This window comes from Schistocerca piceifrons, chromosome 2 (genome assembly GCF_021461385.2).
Source record: "Schistocerca piceifrons isolate TAMUIC-IGC-003096 chromosome 2, iqSchPice1.1, whole genome shotgun sequence".
NCBI lineage: Eukaryota > Metazoa > Arthropoda > Insecta > Orthoptera > Acrididae > Schistocerca > Schistocerca piceifrons.
The window spans coordinates 650,488,630-650,501,490 of record NC_060139.1 but is presented as its reverse complement, the minus strand read 5'-3'; the positions used below and the strand labels follow the sequence as shown (position 1 = coordinate 650,501,490).

Sequence of the window (12,861 nt, the reverse complement as noted above, 5' to 3'; positions counted from 1 at the left end):
CGCATGCGCTATATTAAGATAGGCATTTTTACGAAGAAGTAGTTGATTAGTTCGTAACCGTGAGTACTGCCTGGAAATACACCTGTTACAGAAGTAATACAGCTTGACTTTTGTTTTAGAACATTAAAATACATAATCAGATTACACAACGTGAAGCTAACAGGTGCACTTCATCGGCACTCAGACTCGCAAAGATCCTCTAACCAACACTCGTTACACTGTTCTGTTCTATCTGATTCGTACAAACTCTTATGGAGGGCATCTGTTCTTTTAACTGCACCAGTGAGCAGTTTATTTTACATAACTTAAGCTATAGAACTAATAGTATATCAAAATACACGAAAATAAGCACATTGATGTGTTAATAAGCCAACGGCCTTACCGCAGTGGCAACACCGGTTTCTGTCAGACCACCGAAGTTAAGCGCTGTCGGGCATGGCTAGCACCATGATGGGTGACAGTTTGGTCTGCCGAGCGCTGTTGGCGAGCGGGGTGCACTCAGCCCTTGTGAGGCAAATCGAGGAGCTACTTGAATGAGAAGCAGCGGTTCCGGTCGTGAAAACTGACAACGACTGGGAGAGTAGTGTGCCGACCACATGCCCCTACATGGCTGTATCCAGTGACGTCTATAGGCTGAGGATGACACGGCGGTCGGTCGCCAGTACCGTTGGCTCTTCCGAGACCTGTCCGGACGGAGTTTAGTTTAGATGTGCTTATAAAAATGGTGTCAACAACATAATTTTACCACACCAAATGATGTAAATTCTACGTGTTCTCATTCAACGTGATTTTTTTGAACTGTAAAAGAAACTTGTGTAAAACTGACAGTAGATATACTGAAAAGATTCTTCCTTACCTTTTCTATGGTGCCTGTAATTAAATATTCGTCATTATGTTCCATAAATGTGTAATTATCTCAAGAAAGCCGGCTGCTGGTGGCCGAGCGGTTCTAGGCGCTTCAGTCTGGAACCGCGCGACCGCTACGGTCGCAGGTTCGAATCCTGCCTCGGGCATGGATGTGTGTGATGTCCTTAGGTTAGTTAGGTTTAAGTAGTTCTAAGTTCTAGGGGACTGATGACCTTAGAAGAAGTCCCGTAGTGCTCAGAGCCATTATCTCAAGACAAGGTGACTCGATAAATATGAAGCTGTGTTCTTACTAGAATGTGCTCATCTTATCAATTGCTGTAGCGTGTATTTGTGTCTCTGTACTTAATTGGTTGTAAATTAATTATTCAATCTCATTACCCTTGTGCCACTTCCGACGGCTAATTTAGTTACTGTATCGTAGACATCTCAAGACGATTCGATAGCGCTCAAGGAGCTCTCCATGACAGTATGTCCTATGCAGTGTCTTCGGTTCTGCCTAACTACTGCAACCTATCTACGGTCACCTGCCCCCCCCCCCCCCCCCCCCCCGCCCTTGTCAATCCACTCCTAACAAGCGCACAGACTTACTCACTCACTCTTACCTCTTCCCCCAGTGCCAAATTAACAATTCCTCGATGCTACTGGATATATCCTGATACATTGTACCTAACTTTAGTCAAGTGGCACCATAAAGCTCCTTAACACTCTACATCACATACCTGTTCTAACAATTTTCCGTAAGCGCATATTCACAGAAATAACACTATGTACGTGTATTTTAGAAAATCCAACAACATGGGCGATCATTCTGATACTGCAGCTTCGATCTGAGGCATTATAATACTAAGTAAATAACTTTATTGAAATTTAAAAAAAAAACAGTAACCACAAAAAAACTATCTCAGAAATGTTTTCTGTAGCGGTGGACAATGCTGTGGATTGGAGGATTGTATCCCGATACAGCACTGTCCTCAAGAGTGATGACAGGCGTCAGAAAGTTGGTACATAATGGCAGGCCAAAATATATAATGATTCCCAACCCTGCTGAAATCGTGGGACTGCTTGCCTGAGGTGTGCCCATTCACCTGGCGATCTCTGCACTTTTTTTACAACGATCATCAGGGGTCTAACAAAACATCCTCTCGTCACTGAAGGGAAGTTGACACCACTGATTCGGGTTACATTACACTTATTCTGTTACTCATGTTCTTCGCGCAAGGTAGTGGGGCTTTTGAGTGTTCTATGTTATGGGTGCCTGGAGTACAAAGTATCGTGTGGAGATGCCTTCGTACTGTGTGGCTATAAACAATCCTCGCAGTTGACAGCGGAAGAAAGCGCGCACTACCGTTGCAATTTCGTCAAAGTGCATATGAACCATAATTTGTAACTAACACTCATGAGCTTGTGTTGTTGACTGTCGACGATTATTGCGAGGCAGAATTTCGATCTTTCGCAGCTGATGATGGCAGCTGAATGTTCGAATGACGTCATTGTGGCGTCTGCAAATTCGGTGACCGAATCTTCTTACTTCAGAAACAAAGCGCTGAGGATCTAAGATTGAAATGAGCATTAGAGGAATGTCGAGAGACAGCATGGTGTAACAAGTCGCATTGTCCCGTTCACGGCTGGAGACGTAGCTCGTTCCAACGAACCACACGGTAAATTCAGGTTTACTTTTATCTCCGTGACAGAGGTGGCTGAAAGTACTGGTTTCCAATGATCACAGGTGCAACGTGAAAGTGGGTTTCATAAGAAAAAAGTATACAGACATGAGGATACTCCAAAACTTTTTGAGCATTTTTCTAGATTAATTTGTGGTGTATTGGATAATGTCAGTTTAGTCGCGAGCCTAGATTTCTGTAATTAAATTTAACTTAGGCAATTTCAGATAACAAATTTCAGGAACATGTTGTGGTGGTACATGGTCACCTCTAGAGAATCAGAGAGGCATAGCTAATCACAGTGATCGTACTTCATTCCACATACCTCTTGAGAAGTTGCCATACAGCCGATTCAGAACATGGGTTGAAATATTTGCAGCACAGGATGACAGTCGCAAAAGCATTTTCAGTGGACTGGACAAAGACTAGACATAAATAGTAGACATGGTTCTGAAAGCCGGCAGGTATGGCCGAGCGGTTCTAGGCGCTTCAGTCTGGAACCGCGCGACCGCTACGGTCGCAGGTTCGAATCCTGCCTCGGGCATGGATGTGTGTAATGTCCTTAGGTTTAAGTAGTTCTAAGTTCTAGGGGAATGATGACCTTAGATGTTAAGTCTCATACTGCTCAGAGCCATTTGAACCATTGGTTCTGAAAAAGTCACCATTGAAGATTTTCAGCGCTGTTATGGCTAGTGAGAGTAAGTTGAGTACACTATATGTACTCGGAACGCTTGTACTTTCAAAACTGATTGCTGTATTTGGGAGGTTTGGTCGATCATGGAACAGTAAACAGTGTGCATAATGACACGATTGCTTCCAGACGAATGCAGAAGCTGGTTGCCTACTCGAACATCTGTAGTAAACATAGTGCATGTGCAGTATTTGAACTGGTCGTTTTTCAGATGCAAACGTACAAGGCTATGAAAATAAAGAAACTGCAGCCCTTTCGTCTGAGTTACAAGCCCGGAACCGAGCCACGAGTCGCATTGGTTAAAACGTACGAGTCGCATCTGGAGATTCATTACCCTTCCGACGTCCAAATTCACGAATTCCACGATTACCTTAAAAAACTTAAGGCAAAATCTGGTATTTTTCCTTTAAAAGTAGCACGGCCGATTTCCCGACCCAGTCCAAGCCTGTGCACCATCTGTGATGACTCTTCGGTGACGGACAGCTAAACTCTTAAATTCTAACCATGAGATCATGCCAGAAATAAGTAAATGTCGTGTGACTAGGGCCTCCCGTCGGGTAGACCGTTCGCCATGTTCAAGTCTTTCGATTTGACGTCACTTCGGCGACTTGCGCTTCGATGGGGATTAGATGATGATGATTAGGACAACACAACACCCAGTCCCTAAGCGGAGAAAATGTCCGATCTAGCCAGGAATCGAACCCGGGCCCTTAGGATTGACATTCTGTCGCGCTGACCACTCATCTACCGGGGGCGAACGCCAGAAATAAGGGTACATATAAAACAGGGTGAGAGGGGAGTAAATGCGTTAACTGAGGTTCAAAGGCGCGAGCGCTAAATGCGACACGATTGTAAAAGGAAAACATTTAAGGGTTCGCATTTTTCTTCCTTTGTTGTTCTCCCATCCTCGTCACGTTACACAGGGTGAGTTGGCTGGCAGAGGTACAAAATACATGTCATTCTCCCATGATATTTTATAAATGGGAACCCAATAATAGTATATAACACACATATTTTAAAAACGGTAAATACAAATGCGATTACAAGTTATATGATTTAATTTTAATGTCATGATTTATGGTGGTTTACAATAATGTCTGACATAGTTTTGTCGGTTACAGAAGATGAAGACAATAGCGATTAGTGGTATCAAAAGGAATATTTCGAGTGTGTCTCAGCAGCCAAGTTAGGAGATTTACGATCCGATCTTAGGTGGGAGGTTTTGAAGTCAGACGGAAAACAGGTGACAGAAGTCATGATGTGGAAGAGGAGAAATGGTCAGGAGTTGGTAGGATGGACAGACAAAGGTATACATAAGTTGCTTAACACATTACGGAGAGAGGATGCCTGGTTTGTGTTGGTGACAGGTTGGAAAGTTGCGTTGGTGAAGATGTTGGGAACTGGACATTTATTAAGTTTATCGGAGGTGTGGAGTATTCAGAAGTGTTCAGTGTGGGGAAAAAGTAAACTTGGTAAGTTGGTTAAGAACAGACGTTGGAGAAGGTAAACTAATCTGGAAGAGAAGGTGGAGCACTTGGTGGTCAGTGATATGGAGGTATCTGTAGAATTTCGAATCTGCAGAAAATTATGCTACACTGGCAAAAGAAACGATGGGATGGATTAGAGTTGTATGCGTGTAGAGTATGGTGGAAGAGTTCAATTCCAATGTTCATCCAGTAACTGGTTTTACTCTTTTGTGGGTCTTCTTTACGTGATCAGTGGTTGGTGGTTCAGGTCACTTCAGGGTTAACGGTTACTCTGAGAAGATTTAGTATGTTACTGAGAGGGGAATTATGGCAACAGTCGATCGGTAGAATGGATATAACTCTTTACACTGTATTAAGGTAATTGTGATTTATTCAGTTTGTTACGGCAGTCACCCCTGTTTCCGTGAAAATACCTTCACAGCGAAGCCTGTAATATGCAATAAACACAACTGCAACATACAAGAGTTATGCATCAATCCTCAGAGAGATGAAAAAGTACTGTGATGTGGTATGCCGTCGCTGTGGGAACACCCCACCACTGCGTCGTTGTGTCGCTCTTCCATTGCATTCAGTGAACCTATACACGAGGTGCACATAGGCTAATGCTTCACAGCAAACCTGTCCACAGTACTGCTGTTTATCACTGTTAACGCTGTTGGAAAATAAACAATTAGACGGAACCGAGCAGTACTGAAAGAAGGTCGAGGACAACGAGTTAAAAAGGACATCACGGTTGTCAGAATCAGGTACCGTGAACGAATACAACTAAGATACACAGAGTATATCTTCGACATTGCACTGTTGTGCACTATTTTAGATACAAAGCTATTTGGGCAAGAAACTGAACGAAATTCAATAACTTTAACGATCCGTCAGAGACCTTGGGCTCCTTCTACCAAAATACTCATGAGATATCCACGAACAGTAACGGCGAAGTTCTGATTCACCCTATATATGCGTAGTATGCACGAGTTGTAGGAGTAGGAAGAGAATGGAGTCCTTAGGCATGAGGTGAAGGGACAGAAGGAAGAATAGTTGTTGGCCATAACAGATGTAATCTAATAAGGCAGATATACGAAACTGGAAGTGGAAATATTTGGAGCTGAAAGTGAGATCAGAATACTATACACGGTCGTTGGCTTTCTCGACATCAAAGGATACAAAGGTAATGGATTTTCAGTAGTTACGTTGATGGGAGAGGAAGTACGTGGCACAAAGGCTTTGTTCATCGGCAGATAAATCGAGAAGGAAGGGATAGGTTCTGGGTGGAATGTGCTTGTGGAAATATCATTTTTTTTTTTTTATATGGGTGCTGAATACTGTCTGTCTGCGGCTGTGATCTGACTGCAAGTTCGATTGCGACCACAACCGCTACCGTCCAGATGGCTCTGGCAGTGAGGTGCTGTCAGCAGCGGCCGACGTCAGAGCAGGTGAAGCAGCTGGCCCCCAGCGCCCTCTTCAGTCTGCGGAACGCCTGCTCCTCGTACTGGACGTCGCCCGCCTGGTGCCACTCCACGTAAGTGCGGGTGTCCATGAGGAAGCGCAGGTGCCGCGGCAGCGCCGAACGTTCCAGCGGCTCCAGCTCCAGCAGGATGATGAACTCGCGCTGCGACGGGTCCAGTGTACGGTGGTTCGCCAAATCCATCTCCCACAGGCACCACTGCAACAGCCGGCGTGCGCGTGGCTCACGTTGTTACAGATCACTCTGCTCTGGTCAGTAAGTCTACAAAATCAGTCAAGGCATTGGGACACATGCTGGCGGCAGCTTCGAGCGACCTGCTTAGGAAGAAGATATGCTTTGGATAGTTTCCTGATTAGCTCCTTAGCATCACTGCACAGTGTGGCGATTTGTCTGGAAAACCAGGAAATTGGGGAAGTCTAAAGGGAAGAAAATTTTGAGTAATCTTAGATAACTCTGAACGGCTCAGGAAATTCTAAGAGACCTAAGGTAAGTTATCATTTTGTTACAATTTACTCTTAGATTCTGCTTCCAAAACTTTCGATTATAGACTTGTACAATAAAAGATGAAAGAGAGCATTGAACTTCTGTAACATTGGTTAGCGATCGTGGCTACCTCCTGCGTGCTCTTCGACATAGGGGATCTTCGTTATCATGTTCGCTCACCATTTCATGATTATGAGTGCGATGGAGTAAGAATTTCTGATGTAGCTGTAAATTTGTCCTTCGCACAAAAACAAATGTAAATTCCTTGTTTGTACCAGACTGTGTTATAGATAAGTATTCAATATACATGTTTAAGTTCGTTTTTGCTAGTTTCCGTTGACAGTAGTACTTTCCGCGCTTTCTCACTGCGTCATACTTCAAATCAACAGTCGCCGTAGTGAGAAGAGCGTGTCGTCCTTGCAGTCAAAATCTATTGACATTAAATTTCAATGAGAACAGTTAGAAGTGTGTTCCTGAGCAAATTTCTCGTTTATTTGAAGTTATCGCAGGATGGCATGGGACGGCAAGGAAGGGTGACAGACGACGACAACGAAAGAATTTGCAGCGGCAGCAATGCCTTGTAACTTACGAAAGTTTTGCTAATACTGTAAATCCTAACTGAACTAGGAATAATCAGTAATAAATAACGTTTCAACTCGAAAAATTTCATTTGCGTCCATAGAATGTAGTAAAGTAGAACCTGCTCTCACATAGAACAAAAACTGGTTCAGGGAATTTGGAATGTCAAGCAGAAAAATCTGAAAATCACAGGGAAATCTTCTGATGAGACAAAATCATGAGGTGTTTATGTGTGTTGTCCTTAGTGTATGTTAGATTAAGTTAGATTAAGTAGTGTGTAAGCCTAGGGACCGATGACCTCAGTAGTTCGGTCCCATCGAACTTACAACAAATTTCCAATTTCCAAAATCACGACTTTGTCACGAGGAAAAGCAAAAAATGCAACTATTACACTGATACGTCAGCTAGACACATCAACTAGTACATTACTGATATGTACGGTTTTGTTGCCGCAAAGAGACAAAAGTGTCTTGTACTTGTATTCATATGGATACGAGTTACTGTGGTTCATTATTCCATAAACGTAATGTAACGAATCTATGGAACGGCAACTCGTTCTAGTTTTCAAGCTGAACAGTAAACAGCTTTAGGTATCACTGCTCGCTGGAAAACAGCAAACTGCAATTTATTAACTGTCGACTTGGAGACAGTGAGAGGTGGCAGAAGCCCCCTCTCATATTTCTATCTTACTCTGAGTAATTCGATTTTCCTCTCTAATTGCATGCGGTGAAAAGCTGCTATCCCTTCACACGCGGACTTTCCACGCAGTGTCTCTCGTCACCCGGGTGGTCCGGTGACAGGCGAGTTCCGCTGAGCTTGAAAGGGTTAAGCCGACGGGTGTGAGGGAGTCGAGTGAATGCTTTCCACACGCCGACATTGTCATAATAGCGGCGGAGACACGCGCGCAGGGGCCTGAAGGAGCGGCTGGGCTAGAGGTTCCGTTACTCCGTAGAACTTAACGAAAACCGTTTCTGGTGGGCTACCAGCGAGGCGTGGGAATGACTTGTGTTCCCAGGCAGTCTTCGCGGGCAAATTCCCGCGTTTTCTGCAAAATCGTAACTGTGATTGGTTTGCTCAGGGCATATCTCTGTGACGTAGCAAAATCGGCGAAGAAATTGGCGCCAAGAATCTCCATTGGTGGAATGGTAGTGCTTCGGCAATTTTCCGCCGGTTTTCGAGTTGCTGATTGGAATGTTTAACCACGGCCACTGTTGTGGGGGCGGGAATGTTCTGTGTTCAGCTTGTATGGGTGCTCTTGAGAGAGTCGCCTTTCGGTTGGGGTAGGTTACAAGACTGAGCTCTCGCTGCTCTGGACAGCCTGCTTTCCGTTGGCTGTCTAATATATTCTTATTTAATTGTAACTGTTCGACAAAGTTGCTGAAGTTTCGACTTCAACGTAACTTTCCGAGTACAGTTGCCAATTGAGCGTTCTGTGTACAAGCAGCCTATGTTGTCTGTCTTGAGCAGTTTTGGCTAAAGTTGACTGTGTCGGAGTTACTGTGTGACTTCGCTTGTTAAAATCAATCACTGTACCGTCAGTGATTGTGTGGCAAGCCTTCTTCGTCTCCCTCAGAGGCGCATTTGTGTTGCTAGGAAGTCTTTAGTCTGGAACAACCAGACCAGGATAATTTGTTTCGAGCTATACTCGCGACATTATCATCACCACAATGGGACGTCGAAGCAACCAGCCATCGCCTCCGGTACGCCAGATCGTGTCCTTGCAGTTAAGAAGACAGCTTGGTAATGTACATTCGCAGCACCGGCAAAGCAGGGAATTTTTCTAGGTGATAATCAGAGCTCAGCAGAGCGCGCCTGTTCGTCTTTTCCAACTTTGTTCTGTCTTGGGTGTTCATTGTCTGAGTTCTCACTACTGTAGCAGCAATTAATGTTGGATTGGCTGTGTGTTTCTCTTAAGATTTGAGTTGCAAGGAATTCGCTCCACATACCACTTCGTCATAAATGTCACAATCTAGTTTAGGGACAACTTCACCTTCACAGCATTTATTTGAGTATCCAATTTGAGCCAATTTGATGTATTGTAAATGTTTCATGTGTTTTGTTTATTATTTTGAGTTTAGTCATAATAAATCAAATTGTTATTTTGGACAGAGCTTTCATTATGTTAATCAGTAGAGCAACCCTATCATTTCTCACTACGTTAATGAAACTTTCCTTTATTTAACTTATTTATCAAATTAAATTATTGCAGGTGCCAAACTCTTTTCTACTCCACTTGCAGGGTCGATTACAGTCAGTTCGCATTTCTTTTTAATCCATGAGCAACAGCAAATGTCGGAGTTAGAATGGGGGGCGGGGTGGGGGGGGGCTTAGAGCATCATTTATGTATGTAAATTCTAGAAGAATTTAGTGTTAACTACAGTGTTAGCCCCAGCACCTCGCATAAAATGGCGACCCTGCCAGGATCTTTCCTGTGAATCACTGATAAGCAAAGAGTATTCTTAGTAGGAACATTCAAATTTTTTTCTCTACTTTTTTTTATTGATTAATACCCAAGTTTTTTCCGATAGTTTCACGTTTAGTTTTTAAGTAGCGGCGCATGATTATAGTTTTTGTTTTCAGCGTATATGTTTTTTTGTTCATTGTTTTTTGTATTTCTTTGATGTGGAGTCCATATCATATCACACTTTGTCGGGTTTGTGTGCAGTTTCTGTACCACAACAAATCGTGCATATAGTTACAGCATTGGAATGGCGTTGTTCAAATTTTATGTCTATGTGGAAAAATACAGGGAGTAGATTATTTTATTGTGTATTTTAGATAAATTTGTTTTTCATGAATGATTACGAGAAGTAAGGCACGACTATTAGCGAGTGAAGCTAAAACAAAAGTAGATAGCATAATGGAGAAGGGGCAGATTATTGCCGAGGATAGGTTCGGAGATGAGATGGGCACAATTTTAGCAGGACAGGGCGGCAGGTTCATTGATGAGGAAGGTGATTTGGACGCGATCTTAGAGCAACGTCGCGGCCGTGATTATGATAGTGAGCTAGAGGATGAAACAGAGACAGTCACGCAGGTCGAGACGGTAGCAGAAGTTTATAGTCAAACGAACGAGAGCAGACAGAGGCCAACTCGGTCACGTCAGAGCTCTAGCGCCCAGGTGTCCAGAGTTACATCGCCCATGTTTGAAGAGGATCAAAAAGATGACATAAACCCAATACTGAGCTTCCTACGATCAATGAAAGAAGAAGCTGACGAACAGCGTAAGAAGGAGAAGGAAGAAGCTGACGAACAGCGTAAGAAGGACACTCAGGCAATAATTTCGCATGTAGGAGAAATTCGAGGGGAATTACTAACAATAAAGAAAGAATGTGGAGAAGTAAAACAAATGTCAATGACTGCACAAAAAGTAGCAGGCCTGGCCAAAACGGCAGCAATAGGGGCAATGAAAGTCGCGGAAGCAACTTCTAAACTCGCAGGGCGCTTGCGACGTACAACACAATCCCACTCAAAATCCCTAGCGTTCTTAAAAACTCAAGGTAATATCGCGGTTGCGAAAACCACGAAACGAATGGAAGAAGTAGAGAGCCGGATAGCAAAACTAGAGCAAAACGGGCACACGAGCACTGCGCGTTCAGATACCAATGATGGAGTACACAGAATTGTGTCTCCGAGGAAAAGCCCGCCGTGCTCTAGCCCAATGACCGAGTGCGGAACTAACAATGCACACGCAGAAACAGCGAGTAATAGCTCCAATAATTGTAGCCCACTTAGGAGAGTGAATTCTGAGTGCCAATTCCACTGTGATACAGAGGTAGCACATCACAGTTATCAGCAAGATAGAACAGGACACTCAGCAGACGTGCAAGTATCGGCAACGAGTGACAACACCAGTGCGAGGATCAGACAGGATTTTGATCACAATCACTTCCTGTCGATACTAAAATTCCAGAAGTTCAAAGAAAATGGAGGGTCGATGCATCCGAAGAGCTGGGTGATGCAGTTTACAAATTCATTACCGGCATCATGGCCAACCCAGGCAAAATTAGAATTCATGTGTGGACACATCGAAGGCCAAGCCGCGGAAAAGATGCGGGGTGTGGCAGCGACGTGTCGGACTTATCAGGAATTTGTTGGTGCATTCCTGCGGACCTACTGGTCAAAGGAAACGCAAGACAGGATTAAAGAGGAAATAATATTTTGTCCTGAACTGGAAGTGTCCGGGCATAGGAGCGCAACCAAATTTCTTGATGATTTACTCAAGAAGAATCAATTTTTGGATAGTCGATGTAGCAACGGAGAAATCATTAAATTGTGCTTTTCCAAATTGCCAGTTAGGTACCAACAGACACTTGTCTGGAAGTGTGGATCTGACATGGAAGCATTCAAGAGTCTATTGCGCGAACTCGAAGTAGTCTTTGATAAACAAGACGCAAAGGGCAGGAAGAAGGAGCAAAGTAACAAATACCACGGGCCAGGAAGGGAAGACGACAACAGATCGCATAATCGCACTGGTCAGTTAGGAAACCAGGGTTACGGAAGTCAAGGTTACGCTATTCAAGGTTATGGAAAGCAGAGAAACGGAAACCAGAACGTCAGGGAACAGGATCAGTCTAGACAAGGAATCTGGGATAGGAGGAATAATGAACGGCAAAGCGACCGTAATTGGAGAGAGCGAAACCAAGGACAACAGTGGAGCCAGGAGATTGAACCTAGACCCGCAAATCCTAATGCACGTCAGGGGGAGGGGGGGGGGGGAGCTTAACAAGGGCTTGACGCCAGACTAGTGCGAACACAGGCCGCCGGAATTTCGCACGTAATCTCGGACCTGGCCAACTACGGATGATAAATTACGAAGATTTATCAGAAATCCTGCTCGAAGAACATAAAACAACTCCTCGACAGGATCGGCAGCCTCTTATCACAGTAGCAATAGCTGAAAAGAGTATGAATGCGATAATAGATCGTGGAAGCTACACAGCAATATCTGAGGCAGCATACAAGAAGTGCTCTCAGGAGGTGGACTGGCCTGTCCTATCGGTTAAGAAAAGCAAAATAAAAGGGGCATTAGCGGGTAAATGTACGGAGGAGGTCACCCAACAAACAAGACTGGAGTTCTCCTGCCAAGGACACAAAATAGAGTCTAACTTCTGGATCGTGCCAAATCTGGCGATCGACATGATAATAGGAACGGACTTCCTAAATGAGTATGAAGCGGTAGTTGATCTAGGACGAGGTGAAGTGGTTTTGAGGAAAAGGAATCCCGTCCACATTCAGTTCGACGACCAGCTGATCCCAGCTCAACTACCGTCTGTGTACGGATAAACTATGCGTGTCTGAAAGACAGAAAGGAAGAACAGGTCGACGTTGCGGGTAGGGGAGAGGACACGGATGAGAATGAAGTATAATGGGAGAAATAAAGGAGAAAATAGGAGAAAAAGTGGAAGCAATAAAGAATATAAGGTGCGACCACCCCAAAGAACTTCATAAATTACTAGTAGAACATGCGGAGGTTTTCATTCCCAAGACAGGATCAATAAAGAACTTCCAATATGAATTCCGTGTACGTCCGCACAACCAGTTTCGTGTGCCACCCTACCCAATCCTCTTGGCATATCGACAGAAAGTAGCAGCTGAAATTACGCGAATGCTGAGTGAAGGAATAATAGA

General features: G+C 44.0%; 1 protein-coding gene across 2 annotated transcripts in view; it reads right to left on the bottom strand.

The window, feature by feature from the left end:
* Positions 1-4,254: 4,254 nt before the first annotated feature.
* The window catches only part of LOC124776212 (toll-like receptor 2), a 183,499-nt gene continuing 174,892 nt past the window's right edge, over positions 4,255-12,861 (bottom strand). The window contains exons 6-7 of one of the 2 annotated variants that reach the window (XR_007015605.1): positions 6,045-6,366; positions 4,255-6,004 (exon numbers count right to left, since the gene is read on the bottom strand). Coding sequence is in view for 1 of the 2 variants with exons in the window: in XM_047251063.1 (XP_047107019.1) it covers positions 6,112-6,366 (255 nt within the window). In the remaining variant the exon portion in view is untranslated. Of the gene's footprint in view, positions 6,367-12,861 lie in introns of both variants that reach the window. The other variant, XM_047251063.1, reaches the window with a different exon arrangement.